Source organism: Sceloporus undulatus, chromosome 5, assembly GCF_019175285.1.
Source record: "Sceloporus undulatus isolate JIND9_A2432 ecotype Alabama chromosome 5, SceUnd_v1.1, whole genome shotgun sequence".
NCBI lineage: Eukaryota > Metazoa > Chordata > Lepidosauria > Squamata > Phrynosomatidae > Sceloporus > Sceloporus undulatus.
Genome location: NC_056526.1, coordinates 174,514,700 through 174,535,705, shown reverse-complemented (window position 1 = coordinate 174,535,705; position 21,006 = coordinate 174,514,700). Strand labels below are relative to the sequence as shown.

At 38.4% G+C, this 21,006-nt stretch overlaps 1 protein-coding gene across 2 annotated transcripts in view; it reads left to right on the top strand.

The window, feature by feature from the left end:
• GRID2 (glutamate ionotropic receptor delta type subunit 2) overlaps positions 1-21,006 on the top strand; it is an 845,491-nt gene that overhangs the window by 459,667 nt on the left and 364,818 nt on the right. For both annotated transcript variants that reach the window (XR_006104285.1, XM_042470711.1), the window contains exon 4: positions 9,913-9,966. Coding sequence is in view for 1 of the 2 variants with exons in the window: in XM_042470711.1 (XP_042326645.1) it covers positions 9,913-9,966 (54 nt within the window). In the remaining variant the exon portion in view is untranslated. The remainder of the gene's footprint in view (positions 1-9,912; positions 9,967-21,006) is intronic.

Below are 21,006 nucleotides of genomic sequence, written 5' to 3'. Positions count from 1 at the left end.
ATAATAATAATAATAATAATAATAATAATAATAATAATAATAATAATAATAATAATAATAATAATAATATTACATTGTGCCAAGTGTTTAAATTTAGGTATATGTGTCTCATATCTCAGAGTACTTATGAGGTATGTTAATATTAGCCTGCCTGTTTCATCAATACCATTGTTTATGAATTTGGAACCTTAGGTGACCAAGATGATAGACTTAGGGGAAGTCCACATAGAAACAGACTAGCTAACATATGGCAATGGATCTGCAGATCTATCATATAAAGAGATACGGGTGGAAGAACTATGTGATCCAGACAGCTAATAAGGCATTGTCTAGGAAATAATATGATATTATGGTTCCATGTTAGCCACTCAGTTTTGTCTTGGTGACCATGAAGGAAAATCTAAAGTAAAGCAGTGCTTCCTTCCCTCAGAATAGTTTTAAATATTCTGCCTCAATTCAGAGCCTTCCAAATTATCCCCAGCATTGGTGGAGGGGCACATTTTGCAGAAGGCATATTTCTCAGAAAATGCCATCTCAGTTCCTGTTTTGGTTCAGTCTTATAGGAGAGAGAAGTAATGTAATGTTTAGATGTTTAAGGCTGGTAAATATGCCTCAGTGCTATATTTTCTTTTGGTGAATGGTGCCTGTTTGACTAATTGGTGGTTGACCCTAAATCTAGCTGCAAAAAGTAGAACACACTAAACTTGTCTCAAGCATTTTGTCTTGTTTATTACTTCTAGATTTTCTAAACTGCATTTTCTGTCCAAATGGCACTCAGAGTAAAATGTGTCCCTGTACAGCCTACTATCCCCCTGGGCTTTGTTGCAGACCTAGTACTGCAGACATTCTGTAAAAATGCTAACGTTGGCATACACTGAAGAGAGCTGATAAAATAGAGTGTAACCACTAGGAATGGCAGCACATTATATTGCTTAGGGGTATTATTCTGCTAAATAGCTAGGTCTTCACTGCAGATACTTTGGATTTTTTTTAAAAAAATGTTTACTTTTTTCTTAGAAATGAGAAAAGCTTCTAAACTGGCAGCATGGCTGGCTGGCTTGCTTGAGATTGTCTTACTGTTAGTCTGTTTGAAGATTTGAGAGTGAATGACAGAAGAAAATGCTGATAAATTGTTAGACTCTTCCAAACATTCAGGAGTTTTGGAGTTCCTGCCAGTGACAGATGGTTTCTCTTCACTCATCTCTTTGCTTCTTGACAGCATTTTCCTGTGCTCTACAAAATCTCTTCAATGTGCATGCTGTAGAAAAATGCTAATCTGCTTCCCTGCTCCGTCTTCTTTTGTGCTCATTTGTTGAGTGGCAACCAAATCTAACAGAGTGCAAAGACATCTTCACAATGCAGTGTGGCAATCTCTTTCACTGGTGAAATAGAAAAACCACTACTCCTTGGGCTTAAGAAAAAAAATCTAATCAGCGGTGTCTTTAGGATCTTGGTCAGCAGCAGTTTTTCACATTTAGGTCAGGGCTGGTAGCCCACTGGTTGTGGCACAAACCCATTTCAACAAATGTTTTTCTTCTATAGCTTTATTTTGTATCTGAATGTAGGAGACTTCACAGGTTGGATGGACAGAAGTAGCCTAGAGACCTCCAGCTATGCAGATTTTGGACTAGTAAAGATAAATCACTGAAATAAAGTATTCTATGCACAAAAGGAGATCACGGTGCATCTGTTGAACTCTTCCACATGAAAGCTACACTGGACAAAAGGTTCTGATGATAGTTTTAGAAAATTATAAGGTTCAGGCTTGAAATGTGAAAAGTTTTGCATTTCACATACATATTTAAAGAAGACATAGGTAGGTATAGTAGGTAGAGGTAGTTCTATAGATAGACATCTATGCTGTTTGGTTTTATTAATCAGTTGTATATCTGAAGAAACTCCTTTGGAACAATACTGAGAAGAGGGCGTTTGTTTAGCATGGGTGTGTATAGTTTGTTTTTGTTGTTTTTGTTGTGTGCCTTCAAGTCATTTCTGACTTATGGCAACCCTCATCGAAGCTATCATGGGATTTTCTTGGCAAGATTTGTTCAGAGGAGGTTTGCTATTGCCTTCCCCTCAGGCTGAGAGCATGTGACTACTTGCCTAAGGTCACCCAGTAGGTTTCATGGACAAGCTATAGAACAGAGATATTATTTTCAACTTTTTCATTCCAGAGGAAGTTAATTCTGTATCCTGTTTTTCAAATAATCAGAGGGCTTTTGCTTTTTAACACATCAGTACCTGTGTTAAGAGTAAGACTGATCTTTGATAACTGAATCATAAGGCAACTGCTATTTCTTCTTATCATTCTGTGTCTCTCACACACATTTGGAGGAAGTACAGATGTGAAAACGCCTACTCAATTTCATTGCATTTCTCCAGATCCTATTCACATTTTCTTTGCATCTCTGTTTCATGTCAGATTATGAAATTTGGCTTTTTTACTCCAGCATGAAAATGTATATGGTTTTTGATATGAAGTTTCCCTAACACATGCATTTTTCATAAACTTATGTTATGTGCATTAATTAAAATGGATTTGTGCAGATTTCTCAAATATAAGAATTTTTTGTTGTGCATATTTATTTATAATATAATGAAAATGAAAAAGAAAAAAAGTTACACATTTATAGATGTTTGATGCCACTTTAATTGTAATCCCATTGAAATTTGGGATTTGTAGTTTGATGGGATGTATAATGCTCTGCTTGAGAGTTCTAGAGCCTTCCTTTGAACTACATCATGAGAGCCCTCTACTAGAAAAATCTTAGTACTTCATCGAGCTACAAATCCTAGAATTCCATAGACAAAACTATGGCAGTTTAAATGGTACCAAACTGCTATATTAATTACTCTCACAGAGAAGAAATAGGATAAATTTTCCATTTCCAGGAGAAAGTTGCAGTAACTCACCTAGCATGCTTGCAACACTTCTAGGTAAGTCATGGGCATGCGAGTATCTGCTAATATATCAGTTTTCCTCATAAAAAGGATGCTAGAAAATAATATTCATACCCTTATGTGATTAAAAATCAAATTGGAAAACTCGCAGTATATCTTCATCTTGAAGATGCCAAACACATATTTGGTAGTTAAGTGAAATGATTTCTTTTCATTTCCACAGAGATTTCAAGCTACTCCTGCAGAGTCTGATATGCCTTTAGGCCTTTTAAGTTAATTTCTAAAGCAAAATGGTTAAGCATGTTTGAAAATCATTCATATTTTCATAAGGATTTATGGAATGGCTTTGCTAGGGGTTAATGCTGTTTCATGTAATATTCTAGGGAATAGATTACTGGATTTATATGCATTTCCAGCACCCATTAGGAATTCTTTCTATATTTTAGCTCCATTTCTGCTCCTGTTTTATTTTTTCAGTCCATACATTACATAAACAATACTATCACAGGCATTCTGTTTCATATGGTAATTATCAGTTTATCTCTCCTTTTTATGTGGGCAGAATACTACTTGCTGTCACAAAGCCAACAATATAGACAGGTGAATTCCAAACATTCACAACTGTCTGAAGTGTGAGCCATTGAATTTCTGGATGCCTTTATATTTGTTCTGCCCAAAGAGTTTCTCATGCTATCTGTTTCTACATTTTGCCACAATTATTCTTCCCTGCTTTGTGGCAGCTCAAGTAGTTAAGATTCTGACTCTGTTGACTGCAAGACTGGCAGGTTAGCAGTTTGAGGCCTGGGTGCCGCATGATGGGGTGAGCTCCTATCACTAGTCCCAACTTCTGCCAGCGTAGCAGTTGAGAAGCATGCAAGTAGATAAATATGCACAAGCTCAGTGGGAAGGTAAACAGTGTTCTGTGCAGTCATGCTGGCCACATGAGTAGTCTTTGGACAACGCTGGCTCTTCAGCTTAGCAATGGAAATGAGCAACTCCCCCTACAGTCAGACATGACTTGACAACCTTGTCAAAGGGGAATACCTTTACCTTCATTCTTTCTTGCCTTACAAAATTTTATAAAACTTAGGTGGGTAGCACTGAAATAGGCCCCTTATGTGCAACTTATTGTTTGTCTCATTTAATATTGAATACTTCAGAAAACTGCTAATGTTCACAATGTAGACATTAAACATTAAGTATAAGCCACATATATCTTCTCAACATTCCTTTTGGTAATAGATTCAGTAGCTGTGTGCCTGCAGTTAAAACTTACTAAGGCCGGTTACAGACCGGCACTTTAGTGCGTGATGAGCACACACTAGGGTTACAAAAGGGCGGTGCTTCCGCACCGCCCTAACCCTAGTGCGTGCTCGTCACGCACTAAACGGCGGCGGCCCTTCCATACGGCTGCCGCCGTGAGGACCTCACGGCTGCGCCGCCTCTAGATGGGGCGGCGCGGACGTGATGTCCTTGTTCCGTGCCAGGGCGCTTAGTGCTGGTTTAGTCCGCTGGTTTAGTCCGCTGGGTGCAGCCTTCAGATGGCTGCGCCCAGCGGACTAAAAGAGAAAGGGGCCAAGCGGCCCCTTTCTTCTTCTCCCCGCCGCCGCGGGGTGTCCTTGGGGCTTGAAGCCCCAGGGACACCCCTTTTCAGGCTGCGGGGAAGCGGCATTTTGCTGCTTCCCCACAGCCTGAAAAGCGGCGGATCGGGGCCTCAGCGGCTGCTGTTCTGGCCGCTGAGGCCCCGATACACCAGGGAAAGGGGCGGGTGCAGACTGCCCCAAATGGGCGGTCTATTACCCGCCAGAGTCTCCTGGAAACCATGCTCTATGAGGAGTGACTTAGAGATCTGGGTATGTTTAGCTTGGAGAAAAGAAGATTAAGAATGATATGATAGCCCTGTTTAAATATTTGAAGGGTTGTCATATCAAGGATGGAGCAAGCTTGTTTTCTGCTTTTCCAGAGAATAGGTTCCAGGGCATTGGATTTAAACTACAGGAAGAGATTCTACCTCAATATTAGGAAGAACTCCCTGACAGTAAGAGCTATTTGACAGTGGAACACACTCCCTCAGAGTGGTGGAGTATCCTTCTTTGGTGGTTTTAAAACAAAGGCTGGACGTCCATCTGTCTGAGTGCTTTGATTGTGTATTCCTGCAAGGCAGCGGGCTGGACTGGATGGCCCTTGTGGTCTCTTCCAACTCTCTGATTCTTTGATTCTATGACTGTTTGATTCCATCAACGAGGTGGTGTATCATCCAGATTCTGTGGTTGCATTCACATGTTATGATAAGCTATAGTTTTGTTAACCATGGTTTGTTGCTTAATCTGTTAATTTCATGGCAGATGATTAAACAGTTCATGGCCTGTCTTCTAGTTCATTTCTCTTTTCCCTGTTGTGTTAGGTGCTGTTTCAGCATGGATACCTAAGGTAACAAATCAGGCATAAGACATAGATGGTACTTTAAACATCACTACAAAACAGACAAACAAACACCAGACTTTTTAAACCAACCACAGCTTCTAATTGTGATTTGCAATCAGTTATCAAAACATGAATGGTTTGCAGAGGCAATATCACAGGAGACTTAATTTCAACAAACCATACCATGGCTTAATCTTCATGATGGTTCCCAGGAGATCATTGGTTCTATGGGAGCTCAAAGTTCTATGGTCTATAACCCACTAAGACTACCAACCAGAAAGCTACTGACAGTTGTTGGCACCCATACCATTGGTCAGTGAACTCACTTCAGGTTTAGTCCAAACTGTAAAGAAGCTATTATAGGTGTTGCCCTGGTAGCACAGTAGTTAAATGCCAGTACTGCAGCTGCAACTTTGTGAGTTTGATCCCAGGGCTCCAAGGTTAACTCAGCCTTCCATCCTTTTGTAGGTTGGTAAAATGAGTACCCAGCTTGTTGGGGCAATTGGCTTACAGATTGTAAACCACTTAGAGAGTGCTGGGCTGCATAAAAATGTATATGTTATTGCTATTGCTATTATTTGGGCATGACATAGTGGTTTAAGTACTGGAGACCAGCTCAGCCATGAAACCCACTAGTGAACTTGGGTAAGTCACATGCTCTCAGCCTCAAAGAAAAGCATTGGCAAACTTTCTCTGAACAAATCTTGCCAAGAAAACTCCATGATAGGTTTGCCTTAGGGTCACCATGTCAGAAATGACTTGAAGGCATGAAATAAACAATTCAACACCTTGGATAACTCCTTGAAAATTTGATCTAAAATCTGGAGAGATTTTTCCAACCCACTGACATAGAGGCCACAAGCTCTGCTCCCCCCCCCCCCAGTGACATAAACTGTACAGTTGTTTATTTTGATTTAAGGAATATTTGAAAATATTAGCATATGTATATGAAATAGATTGTCCTGCCTCATCCTTTGTCTGAGGCACCAAAAATGACTTGGACAAAGTTTTCCAGTTGAGAGTTGTTTCCAACTTGTCCTGCTTTGTCTAGTCTATTGCAGCTTTTATGCTCTTAAATAGATACTCTCAGGTAAATAGTTCTGGACTCTGAAAGGACATGTTTTATCCTATGAATCTGTTATCTTTACTGTATTGATGACTATTTAAATTCCAGACATGGCTGGTGTTGGAATATGGGAATGAGTGTTTCATCAGGGAGAAATGAAAGTGCCTGACGTATTACTAGGAGCCCTACCACTAGGAGGAATGAGCCATCTGCCTCAGCCACCAGATGCTATAACATTTCCTAATGATTTCCCCAAACCCCATGCCATTCCCTTTTGTACTAGACTGCCCTTGGCATCCTAAACCAGCTTATATTTTTCAAATATTGTGATAAATGTTATCCCATCCCATCACCAGTGTTAAAAAATAATTATTATCTTTGGATGGATTTGGGAGTGGGGGCAATATTATCAGACAGCAAAAGAAGTAGTCTTGGGGAGCAGATATCCAGAACCCTTTACAGGATGGATGTGGCTGTTTGAAGCCATTCCACTGGCTTATTGCTATCCTGTTAAAGCCAACATTATATCACAGCAGCTCTTACACTCTTGTGTGAACCTTCATGCAAATTACAAGAATTTAGCAATGGTGAAATGTTCTGTACTTCTCCAGCAACCCTCTCTATTCATTAGTGTAATCCCATTTGCTCTCCTGCCTCTCTGATCGTGTTGCAGTGGACTACTGAAATGAAGAAAACTGCAAGCTCAGGGGAGAGACAAGGGCACAGTGGAACGTTAGGTCATAAATGTAAAAGGCACGTCTTGTCCAAGTAATGACTGCTGCACTGACAGATAATTGGATCTAGTCTGTGTTAGCACTGACTTTGGATTTTTTTTTGTAAAGCTCTTTTAATATAATAATGAATATGTAAACTTGTTCATAATAACAGCTGATCAAGGGAAATCTTAGGCCTGTGTCAGATTGTTCTCCTTATTATTATAATGAGCTAGATGAAGGAAGCTAGAGAGAAGGACAGTGAAATTGTAATGTTTTCCAGATCACTTCATATCAGATGTGATAAAAACAAAGTGTATGATTTATTATGTATGCAGGTGGGTTCCCCCCTTCTTTCTCCTGCACCAGCCAGAGAGCTCTTGTGCTATTTATTTATTTATTTATTGAATACATACAAACATGAGCATAATCAATAAAGAAAGGTGAGAAAGAAAGATAAGAATATTGAATCTCTAATGCACATACACACTCAAGCACACATCTAAAATCTGGAGCAGATATCCTGTTGTACTCGATAATACTATGAAAAAAATGGTGCGAAAAGTTACTTTTTAAAGGAAATCATTACTTTGTACAGTTTTGGAAAGGTGATCCATTAAGGGACTGGCTGCTATTGTTTACCTTTATCATTATAAGTTTTGTTTTGGATTCATCTGAAATAGTGGAATAATGCCCCAGATTTGGGGGGGGGGGAATAAAAAATATCTCCCAAGTTCATCCAAAGGCACTTTTTTTCCTTAAAAGGAACAAACAAAATTAATAAGTGAATGCCACATGTAACATAAAAAAATATACTGAGTTATGAATGCATAACCCAAGATTACACTTTTGTGATGATTTTATATTCATGATTCCTATGTATTCCCTAGTTTAGAGGATACATAAAGAACGTGAAAGTCCCCCAATTCCCATTTACCAGGAAGAAAACACTCTCTGTCACTTGGGAAGCAGAGAGATAATATAGATACCTATATTAGGTAGCAACCAATACCTAATGCAAGGTCATGCACAATGGAGTAATTGAAAATGGAGTCAGGGAAGCAGGATTGGATTTAGCTTAGTCTATAAGCCCATTGGTGTGTTTGCATGTATGAGAATACTTTATGTAAAGGAAGAGCAGCTGTGAATGGCCACCCTCATACACAGAATTTATTCTTCCATCTGCAAATATAGTCAAACAAACAAACAAACAAAAAAGTAGAGACATATAGCATGATAAAGGCCATCCATATACTTCACACCTCTAGTGCATCAGTTGCTCTATCTTCACATTATGAAAAAATTGAATGGAATAATGAGGTATACATTTTAAGGCAGATGCAATGATGGTATGTGATCTCTTAACATATAGGCTGGTTTTGCATCCATTAGTTGGTGGATTCTGGTCAAACCTGAATTACTTAAATTGTTGGAGTAATTTTCCAATTTGTGTTTGAGATGCAAAACAGAAGGCAAAGAATGAAGAAGGACTGTTGTTTTCACGCATTTTTCTCTCCTTCCTAGAGGTCTTTTGTCCCTTTTGGACAAAAGAATTTTGGCCTAGAATGAAACTTGATCCAACCCAGCAGGGCTCTTCTTATGTTATGTGTACACATTGTGTGAATAGGTCATTTTCCCCCAACTGCTTGTCCCAGTCTTAAGATGTAAAGTGGTTTTATATCTTAGAAAGTGCATAAGACCTACCATCTGATTTGTATCCACACAAGCATTGAGCACTAGACACCTGTCCACCAATCAGATGGTAGATTCTTTGTTTCTATATTATATGTAAAAACAGTCTACATGTTAACAGTATATGTTAAGCCTGGAAAAAATGGTTGGGACAAATGGTTCATTCAAAATTTTGGTAAGTTTTCTGAAAATGAACTGAAATAAAGTGTTTGCCCATCTGCATTCCCCAAATTGGGGCAGATATTTCTAACATGAAGATGACTATGTTATACTTCCATACCCTATATCATTTCCAGAGGAGGATCTTGTATCACGGACCCTGGAACAGAAAGGATGGGAGACCTGAGTCCCTCCTATGGCTAAGCTTGAGGGACTGAGCCCCCCAAAATGAATAATTGTACCTCTGAGGAAATACCAATCATAAGTTCATCTATTCTTCCTATATTTGCATCACTTAATAGGGTCTTATATATTTTCCCCTTTCCTTGATGTGTTAATTGTATGCTTTAAACAATTTTATATCATTTCATTCATTATTTTCCACTTATTGGCCCTAATTTATTTATTTTTTTGAAACTGGGAGACATTCCTCCCGTGTGATATCTGTCAATCAGATTCATTCAGAGGTGCCTTCCATCTTAAAGAGACAGAAGCATGTTTCCCAAATGTCAAACTAAGGAAGAAGGGGGAATGAACAAGCCATAGTGAGTGTGCTTTAATAGCAGCTTTAAGAGATAGAGAGAACACTGCCTGAAGCATGACACTCTTACTGTTTTCCAGCATACCACCCAGCATTAAAGCTCTTTTGGGCTTGTCCTTAAAAACAGAAATGAATGCAAAGGGACCTATTCTTCTTTTCAGTGCTGAAAGTTCACTATACCCCTATGTTTTAATTAGCAAGCCAAACAATAATCCAAATGCTTTGGCAGCATTTTTCGCAAAGGGACTCTCAGTCTCAATTGAACAGAAATATCTTCGCAGAGCTGGTGCTTTTTACCTTTTTCATTTTAATTTTATCTCTCTGATGCCTGATCATTTGTGGACAAATATTTATATACTAGGCATTGCCATTCATATAGCTAAGATGACTGATGGCTGGTTTGTTTTCTGTTTCAGGTCGTGGAAGCCAATTTGGTTGCTTTTGACTGTCACTGGATCATTATAAATGAGGTAACTGTCAGCCCAATGTTGAATCCTGTTTTCATCCATAGTGAGAGTGTGCAGACTGGCCTTGCCAGCAAGAAACAGCAATAGCAGTAAAGTTCAGACACATGGTTGGGTGGGAAAGATGTTTTAATAAGGGGGAGTGGGAAGAAATGAAAGGAATCTGGAGTTTGAATAACATAAATGAATTGCTTCCCCTGCTGAGTGTAGCTGAAGAGTTTTTGCAATTCCCTTTACTGGACCTGCTAATTTTTTGAGACATTTGAAGTAAAAGTTAACAGCAAACCATGAAAACTTTGTTAAAGCAAAGACAATTCCTTTTTGTAAGCATAGTGAATCCTTCTCAGTTTTGTTGCTTGATTCCCTTCTCTTCTCTTAATGAATGGCTTGTACAATTATCCCAGAATATTTTTTTTCAACCTGAGCCAGAGTAGCAAGTGCCTATACCTAACCCAACTCCCCAATGCATTATGCTCTAAATTAGCCAAGTTATTTATACATGAACCTACACATACACACAAGCGTGTGCGCACACACACTTCTTGCATTTGCCCCTTCTTGGTAGTAAAATTTAATCATAGTAAATAATAAATTGCTAATTTTTCATTATATTAAGAAACTGATGCCTTGGTCGACCTAATGGCAGAAATGGATTAGTGCAGGCATGAGAAAGCTGTGTTTCAACTAGTGGGATTGTTAAATCTGGATAATTCCTATGAACTCACAGGCCAGCTTGTAAACCAATGTCTTTGTAAACCACATGCACATTTCTAGTGCTCAAAGGTCTAGGTTCTAGATGAAAAAGAAGGACTTAGATTCTATGGTTGTGTAAGTCTTAGCAATTAAAGCTGAATATCTTTACAGTAAGATGGAGGAGACAGAGAACATGGCCTCCAGATATTCCAAGGAAGTTCCATCAACCCTCACCAGGGACAGTACTAGCGATGATTGACCAGAACTGAATTCTGACAATCTGGAGATTCACACATTTCCCATCCCTGGTTTACTGAATATGAGAGGGCCAGTTTGTACCACTGTGTAATTTAGTGAGTTCTATCATTCTTTGAGATTTCCTTTCTCAAATACTTGATTCAGATACTTTAGCCTCACAATGGTTTTCTACCTGTGCTATAAATATTGCCTCAACATCATATACTAAAACTTCTTTCACTTACTTGAAATCTAGAGTAATGTTTGTGATATTAATATCTAGAACACAATACAAAACACAATGGGCTTGAACAGACAGGCCAAAATAAAGCTGCTTTGGGCCACTTTGTAGGTATGCTGTTTAAATGACACATGCATCTTAAGAGGCCAGAAGCTGTGCCAAAGATGTGTTCCAGTCCTTAGGACTGCAGTGTGGCTTTGGTGTGGCTTCCGGCCTCTTAGGACATATGCAGCATTTAAATAGCATACCTTCAAAGTGACCCAAAGCAGCTTTATTTTGACCTGTATGTGCAGTCCCAAAGTTATTGCCAAGTCAAGTACAACACACGATGTTAGTTTTAGTAGCTTTTCACACATTTTTCTCTCTAAATATCAATTTCCAATCAGTGGAAACTGCCAAAAGATACAGTTAAAACCATTTTTTATTAGCTTGGAATATATAGGAGGAGAATATTATTAAATCAGCTCCATCTTTGAATAATGAAGCATTTAGTTGTAGGGGCGGGGGAAGTGGGTTATGCATTATGTCCACATTACCGGATCTTAATTAAATGAGAAGATAATTGGTCCCTAGTGTAGTATGTGCTGCACCTACTCTACTTGAATCTTCTGTATCAAGTATTGTTTTGAGAAATTATATGCATGCTCCTCGATCAGTTTTTGATTGCTGGAGACATCTGCTTTGATGTTTAATTATTAGATTGCCTTAATTGCACTACACTACAATAAATTACCTTAATCAGGGTCTATCGCCTTGTTTGTTTCTCAATTTAAATTTCAGCAGGAAACCTGAGTTTTAAAACAATTTCCTGCCTTATGGTGGGATCAGAATTTTAAAGAGTCTTTGGGGTAACACACACAAGCAGAACATCTAGAAGCCAGTTTCTGCAACTGCAAATTTCAGATTTTGCAACTAGAAATCTCCCATGCAAATTGAGTCAAATTTGTCTGCTAGTTTTTATCATAATTGGTCCCTAGTGTAGTATATCTTTGTTGTTGTTGTTGTTGTTGTTGTTGTTGTTAATTACTCTTTCATGTTGTCCTTTTAAATTCTAAAAAAACAAACACGAGAAGATGAAAAACATAGTTATATAAACAGAAAAAAGGACATCAGCATTAGACCTGTGGATATCAGATCTTCACTTGGTATTAAAGTGAAAACAGTGTGGATATCAGGCAGGTCTTCTTAAGGAGGACATTTCAGAATTCAAATCATATAGCCTAAAGGCTCTTTAAAATGTTGTCAGAACTTTTTTTAATGCTAGGAAAGAAATTAATTGAATCTTTTGGGCAAATATCCTACTAGGAAGAGATTAAGAGCACAGACTACAGACTGTGGGGAGTAAGTGGGAATTGTACTGAATAAGTCTCACTTTAGGCATTTGTAATGTCCTACAGGCCAGCTGTTCTATAATAATAATAATAATAATAATAATAATAATAATAATAATAATAATAATAATAATTTGTATACCGCCCTCTGGCAAACCAATCCGGGCAGTTAACAACAGTAAAATATAAAATATGACAATTAAAAACACTTTATCCCTCCCCCCCTTAAGACAATATTAAACAGTATAACATATATCTGAAAATCTTTCACCAAGGATACAGTCTGCAAGTTTGACTTGGTGGAGGATGGTAAAGACAAATACTTTTCTTGCAGTTGACAAGTCTTCTATTAAAATATCGAAAAAGAAAAGGGAAACTATCCTTGGCCACTCATCTGTAAAATAAATTAAGATAATCCAACCAATCCCTTAAATCTGAAAACTCACCTATCAAATCTTAAAAACATAGATATTCTCTCTCAATTTTCTAGAGGAGTGCAATAGTCCTGAAAAAATGGAGAGGGGAAGTATCAGCTAGTGCTAATTTTAACAGCACAACATATTTATGTGTTACTGGTATATCTCATATTTTCTCTAAGGAGCTAAAGGCAACAATACATCATTTCCTCTACTGCACATGCATTTCCTTCTTTAAAAAATAATTGTGAAAACCATTTGGGATAGGTTAGGATGAGAGATAAAAATTGGCTCACATACACACAATGAGTGTGCCACAGAAGTAGAGCTAGTCATAGAAGGGCATGTGGAGATTATCTTGTTTGTTAGCAAGTTCATGTGGAAATGGCGTGGGTCAATATGCTACAATTTCCTTAATTGATTTGTAGTTGGAAATGTTTTGCAAACCTCACAAAAGCTGATAAATCAAACTGGGAAGAATATAGAAAGTAGGCAGAATTCATATGCTTGTTTTCAGTCCTTTAGTTCAGGAATCAAGCACTTAAAGCAACATTTAACAGTTGTACTGATCACCTATTAAAAATTTTCTTTGCAAGCTAGAGAAGCCAAAATTATTTTGTTACTAGCAAAATGAAACACAAATTTCAAGATTCTCACAAAACTTCACCGGTTATGGTAAAAATCCTTGGGGTTTTATGTTGCCTATCACCATTTTGAAATCTATAATTGAAACCACAAAAGCAGCTCTTGGTGTATAAAAAATGAAGGAAGCTTGTTCATGCTTTTGTGGTTTTCCGATTCTTCTTAGAAAGGGGAATTTTAATGAGAACCTTTAAACCACAAAAGATATTCCTGGGAGTACATATTTCCTACTCTTGATCTAGATACTTTGAACTTTTGTGGTTTAATTTGCTCACTTCAAGATGTAAAAATATTTGAAAAACTATAAAATGGTTTTATTGTCCATTGTCTGCTGTTTTAGGTAATGTGAGTATATCAGTACTCAGAAATGCTCTACAATAGGAAACCAAATTAACCACTTAAAAAAAAAAAGAATATCCCATTTATTTCTATATTAAAGGAAGTGTGACTGCTCCATTTCTCAAGAACCATCAATCATTTTATGTCCTCCCAAATCAATGCCAAATCAATGCAATGGGAAAATAGCAAATTGATTGTTGGGTTTTGCTTTGATTTGTTGATTATTATTTTTTTGGTTAGACTTAAAAGCAAGTGAATTTTTTGCAGAGATTTGGAATATTATTCAGATGAACTCTTACACATACTATCTCTTTTCACTTTTCCAAAAAACAAATGGACACCAAACAACCTGGTGGTGGAAATGAGGAAATTCAGCTGCATAGTGCACCAAATCAGTAGTCTATTTAAGTAATGGCTGATGGCTGATATGTTAGTGGGTTGGTGAATCCACTCTGGATTTATGGATTGGTAAATCTACTCAGAACTGTAAAGCAGTTATCTATAGTGCAGATCTTTTTAGAATACAGAACTGAGCAGCCTAGATACCTGTTTTAAACTTTAGACTAAAATCCAGAAAGATTTGCTATCCCACTGACATGGAAGCCTCTGGCTATCACCAGGATCTCTGCTTTGGCCAAGGCCCTGTTTAACTACTAGAAAAAGCACACCAGGTTAGCATTGTAATACTGGCATTCAAATCCCCACCCAGCCAAGTATTTAAAATATTCATAAATTTTGTTCTTACATGTAAGAATGGATGCCATTTTTGCCTTTGATGTATGAAGAACTATTTGCAATTTATGACTTGTTCTGTGAAAAAATAGTATTTTCTGCAAAGAAAGCAATATTTCTCAGGAGAATGCAGATTTCTTTCAAGAAAATGGCATTTTGTGAGAATTTTCTGCACAGAAAAAGGAAACTAGTTTTTGCACAATTATATTATTTTGGTGTGTGTGTGTGTGTGTGTGTGTGTGTGTGTATTTCCTACTGTAATTTTCTACCCTGGTGGCACAGTGGTTAAATGTTGGTACTGCAGCCACAATGTTGTAAGTTTGGCCCTAGAGTAGGACAGCCCCCATGATGCTGGGGATTTAGCTGGTGTTATAAAGTGTGTAGTGAACCAGAAAATCATTGTCTCTGTTCACACACTGATGATGGACTGCAGTTTGTTGATCTATTCCACTTCTGACATTCCTCTTTCCAATCTTCCTTTGCATGTTTTCCCCCCCAAGGATCACAATTCTGAGGTCCAAGATGGAATACCCAGGAAGACTGAAGTGTTCTATCTATTCCCATTCCTAATGTCTAATTTATGTCATTTAGTTCAGAGACTGGCCTGTTTGCCCAATGTAGAGTGCACAAGGGCATTCCTGACTCAGGCCTGATACAGAAGGGCAAAAAGCACCGATTTGAGGCTTCCATAGGGCTGGGTGTCAATATGCACCCAGCCCTAATAGTGGTATCTGTGCACCATCTTGCCGTGTCCCCGCAAACACGGGGCATATGACGATAACATGCAGGTACCCACATGCCCAAATGGCGCTCGCCAGAAGCGGCGGCATCAGGGCACACAAGCACCATTATGGCGGCTTCTTTTTAGGGAGTATGTCGGTGCCGCACGGTTCGGTTGGCACAGCGCCAATGAGGGATAAAGATGGGCAGCATGGAACCGCCCGTCTGTATCCCCCCATAGTCTGGCATAAATCACACTAGAAGATGAGCATGTCAAAGTCCCTCTAATATTGTGATGATGTCATTAGACCTAATAACATCCATAATGTTAGAGGGAATGTCTCTTGCTCACGTGTTAGAATAACAGTGAGAATTATACTCTTCTATGGTTCAGTTTTATTCTTTTCTATTCACTGTTTGCTTGATGGTTCTCTTTTTTCAGAACTCAGGGAGTGAAATGTAGATTTTCCCCAAAACTGCAGTATTTATCCAGATTATTGTGAGAGGTCACAATAGGTAGTAGCATGACATATTTCCTAGAAAACACTTTTCATAAATATTTCATTGTTATCCCACAACCACCCACAGCTCCTGCTTCCTTTCTCTGGATAAAATTCCAGAGGTCTTTTCCCTTTTAAAAGCCATCAATTCAATATGATGATCTTGATAACAAAGTGCTGTGGCTGTAGAAATATTGGTACTCTTGCTGTTGCCCATAGTTTGCACTGTCTGAAGTTGAGCACACTATTTTATGTCTCAAAATGACAAATCAATATGTAAGCAAAGGTGAGATAATAGTAATGTTATCTCTGTTTGAGGAAGAGGATAATAATAATAATAATAATAATAATAATAATAATAATAATAATACAATTTTTTAAAAAAATAAGTATCATTTGGTTTTCAGTTGCTGAACCTTGGAAATAGCCTTTTGTTGTGTACCTTTCAGTTTTTTTTCCTGATGTTTGGTAACCCTAAGCTGAGCCTATCACAATGTTTTCTTTCATTGACAAGAATTGTCAATAGGATTTGCCACTGCCTTCCTCTGAGGGTCAGAGAGTGTGACTTGTCCAAGATCACCCAGTGGGTTTCCATGTCTGAGCAGAGATTTGAACCCTGGTCAGCCCAGTGCAGAAACAGTTGCACCAACCTAGCTGATTCCAGAGCACCTAGGCATAGACTCTAAGTATCCTACAAACAGAGAAAAGGAAAGTTGCTGTTTAAGAAAAACTCACCTATGACATGAGAATGCTAAGAGGTTATGGAAACAGTGGCACATTTTTAAATGCATGATATCCCCTTGCTCTGTTCTCTAATGAAAATCCATCTCCACATGCCAACTTGTAGACCAACTGAAATTGTAGAAGATTCCCAGAGGCACCTTATCATGAAAGACAGGAAATTATGCTTAAATAGGACAATGTTTTCCAGGAGGTCCTATTGCTATTTTTTCCCCTCAAATTATTTTTAAAGAAAAAAAAATCAAGGGTAATCCCATCCAATCAGAATCTCAATCAATGACTAGAGGTCATATTCTGACCTAAACATCAAACTTAATTGTGTGATGAAATCACCAAGAGAATGCAAAAGCCAATGAGGGCAGTAGAAATTAAAATAATTTAAAGCATGATTTTCAGAAATGGAGACATAAGTTCATAGTTTTAGCTGTGCTGAAAACTTAGGGCAGCTCTGCACTTTTATTTCTCTTAAACAGAGGCTTCACTTTCAAAAATCCATAAAGAAAACAGTAGTGAAAACTGAAGAACATAATTTGTTATATAATTTAATTGAAAGTGTTAATAAAGTAAAAACAATTAACTATAATCTATATACTCTAAACTGCTACAATTGCAAATCTGCTCAGTGCCCTCCATCTAATACCTCATTACAGTGACAGAATCTCTCTCTCTCTCTCTCTCTCTCTCTCTCTCTCTCTCTGTGTGTGTGTGTGTGTGTGTGTGTGTGTGTGTGTGTGTGTGTGTAGAGCATGCCTCCTTAAAGGTTTCATTGTGCTTATTTTTAGTTTCCAGATAGTGTTTGTAAAATCCACAATATGTCTTAGGGGCAGCACCCACCTAAAGGCACTTGGAAAGAAATAAAAGCTGTGAATTCTAATTAAAATGCACAAAAGTGCTGAATACTGAAGAAACAATGTTCTGTGCTTTTTGAAAGAGACAAATGATAAATGTTTGCACAGCTAAAAGTCAAAACTTCTTAGAAAATAGAACTTGGCAGTGTGGTGTGGTCATGTGACAATGATGTTTCACAGCACTAAATAACCTGACAGCTTCTCAGTTACTGCAGAGGCAAGCATACCAGTTTAGTTTTGTACTTCACAGAGTAGGAAACGGCCAACCCAAGACACTTTTTTGCCTAAGCAAACAAGATGTCCATTCTCTATTCTATTTAAAAAAGGCAACTGAATCTTACTTTAATATGAGCAAAGGCCATGTCTACTACTTATACTTGCTAGCTACTGTAGTCTTCCAAGAAATGGAGACAAACAGAATTCCAGCAGGAACAGGGGAGAAGTTTTCATTACTGGTGCTCATCTCACTTAGCCTCCACTTATGGATGGCCTTGGGTGAGGCTAGTTTGCACTGAGGACAGTTTTCCCATAATGTTGTCTATGCCTGATGAGACAGGATAATGACATGTTGTCCACAGGAGTAATAGGAAGAGGTCTCAGTGAACAGATGAAATTTGTGCATCCTGACTATGACAGAACAGTTGTTATGGTCAAGATATGTGCTTACCTGGCCCTTTGATGAATGCACGGAGATACTTTGTATTTCAGCTATACAGCTACAGTGCTTTACTCGCTTCCATACAAATGAACAGCAACCATTTAGTTATTTCCAGTAGTGGGAAACATGTAGCCCCCTCAGAGGTTGTGGGAGTACAACTTCAATCAGTCCTAGCCAACAGAGCTAATATTGAGCAATACTGGAAGTTACTGATTAGCAAAATCTGTATTTTGGTTGTATAGGTGCTCCTCATTTTTATGGTACAGTGTAAAGGGAAGAATATAGCAAGCTATCTTAAACTAAGGCCCCATACAGACAGGCCAAAATAAAGTTGTTTTGGGTCACTTTGCAGGTATGCTGTTTAAATGATGCATGCAACCTAAGAGTCCAGAAGTTGCACTAAAGCCACGCTCCAGTCCTTAAACAGCATACCTCCAAAGTGACCCAAAACAACTTTATTTTGGCCTGTCTGTATGGGACCATAGATAAGTTTCTTCAGTATTCAGAATCAGCATTATGTACATATATTGACTCAGCTTTCTTTGAAGTCATTCACACTGCAAACTTATAGCACTATGATTCCACTACCATTGCTATAGCAAAATCCTATGGAATCCTAGGACTTTCCATTTTGGCAGAGGTACTTTGAATTTTCAGAGAATTCTAGTGCATCACGAGACTATAAACCCTAGGATTCAATAGGATGCAGCCATTGCAGTGAAAGTGGAATCACAGTGCTGTAATTTTGTAGTATGAAAGGACTCCAGTAGACTGGTCTTTCAGCATACCGTTGTGGACATTTGGAATGAAAAGCATGTGCACCATCACTGATCTGTCACTCTTTCCCACACTTGTAAAGACAGAGGCCTGTAGCCGTCTCCAGTTGTACCAGATTGGGTCTGTGGCAACCACACACTGCGGCCCTGATTTGGCCTTTCCAGGGCGCAAAAAGGAGCCACAAAAAGTGGCTCTTTTTTGCACCTTGGAAAGGGTGTGATAGCTGTGGCACCGCAGTTTTACCGTGCTCCTTTGGTTCTGTGTCATGTGGAGGCAGTGCCAGAAGAGTGCCATGATGCCATGCGCCATGTGGAGCAGTGAGCAGCATCATGCCACCCTGGGGGTGGAGTTGGGGCATATGTCATGTGGACACCACATGGCAACTCCAAGCCTAGGCCAGCCTTTATGGCAGGTGGGCACAGCCCCACAATTAGGAGAAGGTTTAGACACCTTGATATATGAATCAAATGTCTGAAATAAAAGATAAAATTTCCTTTATCTCAGTCATGTCACAGATTTTAGTTAGTGTCCTTTGTTTCATAGGGCATAATTATACTGGCTTATGCATTTGCTACATACCCAAGAAATTTCCGACATTAGCCAGCATACCAACATACTCTCCTGGCAAATTACATAAACCTTTCACATCTAGATTTTCATTCTTGCTGTTTTTTGCTCTTTTGATTGAGTTTGAGCTTCACTGCTATGTCTTGTGGACTTTGCTATTCACACTGACCATTGTATATAAAGAGAGATTTTTCATACAACACTTTCAGGGTATATAGTCCTTTGCAGAGTAATAGAAGAAGTGGTGTGGGTTCATTCTGAAGTATAGACACCCATCAATACAGGCAGCAAAGCCCTGTAAACCAAGGAATGTACCAAACCATTTTCAAAAGTTTTCATCTTCAGTGTAGGAAAGATTTCTGTACATCTACTGTAATAGGTCTTACATCAAGACCAGGCTACCTGAAATACCTTGCAGTCCAAGGCTCAAATAGATTTTAGATTAACAAGTTATTGAACAAACTTGCTTATTTTGACATCTGGACATCGTTTTCCATGGTTCTCTCTCGGTGATGGCAAACTTATAGGGGCACTGAAGAAATGTTAGTACAAAACAAGACAGCTGATTTAACTTGCTCTAAAAAAAGTAGCTAAATGGTAATTCAAATACTTTATGGTGCTGAAAGTTGAAGGGATATTGAGGGGACACTTTAAAGGCTTTGGAAACTTTACAGAACAAATTCATTCAAAAACTTTATTCTCTCTTATCTGAAAACCTTCGGCATTTTTGCATACAGAAGCATCTGGTTGACATCAATTAAGACAGGAGTAGATTGTGTCCAGTTACAGATAAGAGTTTATTGAATGTATAACATAGTACTCTACCAGCTCTATGTCATAAAGGAATGACCAATAATCAACCCTAGAAGCTAAATTTACCAAATTTCCTACATAATTATTGTGACAGAAACCATATCCATCTTCCCTCCACAGTACCAACCCTTGGGTTGCTATCAGCCATCTTGCTCTTTTCCTCTTAGGAGCCTCTCCTGTTACGTGGGCCACAAATTGACCACTATTGTGGACAAATGACTGTGTTGATCAGGAGGTTCATTTTGGTAATGCATGATCAGTTGTCCTTGTTAATTGTTAAATTTCAATATTCACTCAGCTATAAGTAAAAATAGTAAAGATCTATTATGAAATGAATAAAATGAACACCTTTATTTTTGGATGGTTCCACACAAAGCAACACTTCTCCTTGAACTCCTTCCATATTCTCAGCTTTGAAAACCCTATTCAATTGCAACAAACTGTGTTCAGCATGCAAAAGTAGTTTATACTCAGTTAACTCAGCAGAACAGCAGGGAGAGGAGAGAAAGGAGCACAGTCTTGTCCTTCTTAGAAGACTTTGTGTGTTCTTCCACATTAATAATTTTTGTCATCTTGACCACACTCCTGCCCCTCACTCCCGGAACCTTCTTCCCCCACAAGCAAGAGCCATCACTTTTTTAACCAACTTCAAAACGGAGTTGAAAACCATTCTGTTCAGAGAAGCCTTCCCAGGCATTGCATAATTGTTCCCTTCTCCTTTTGTGTCATGTCTTTTTAGGTTGTAAGCCCGAGGGCAGGGAACCGTCTAATTAAAAAGATTGTATGTACAG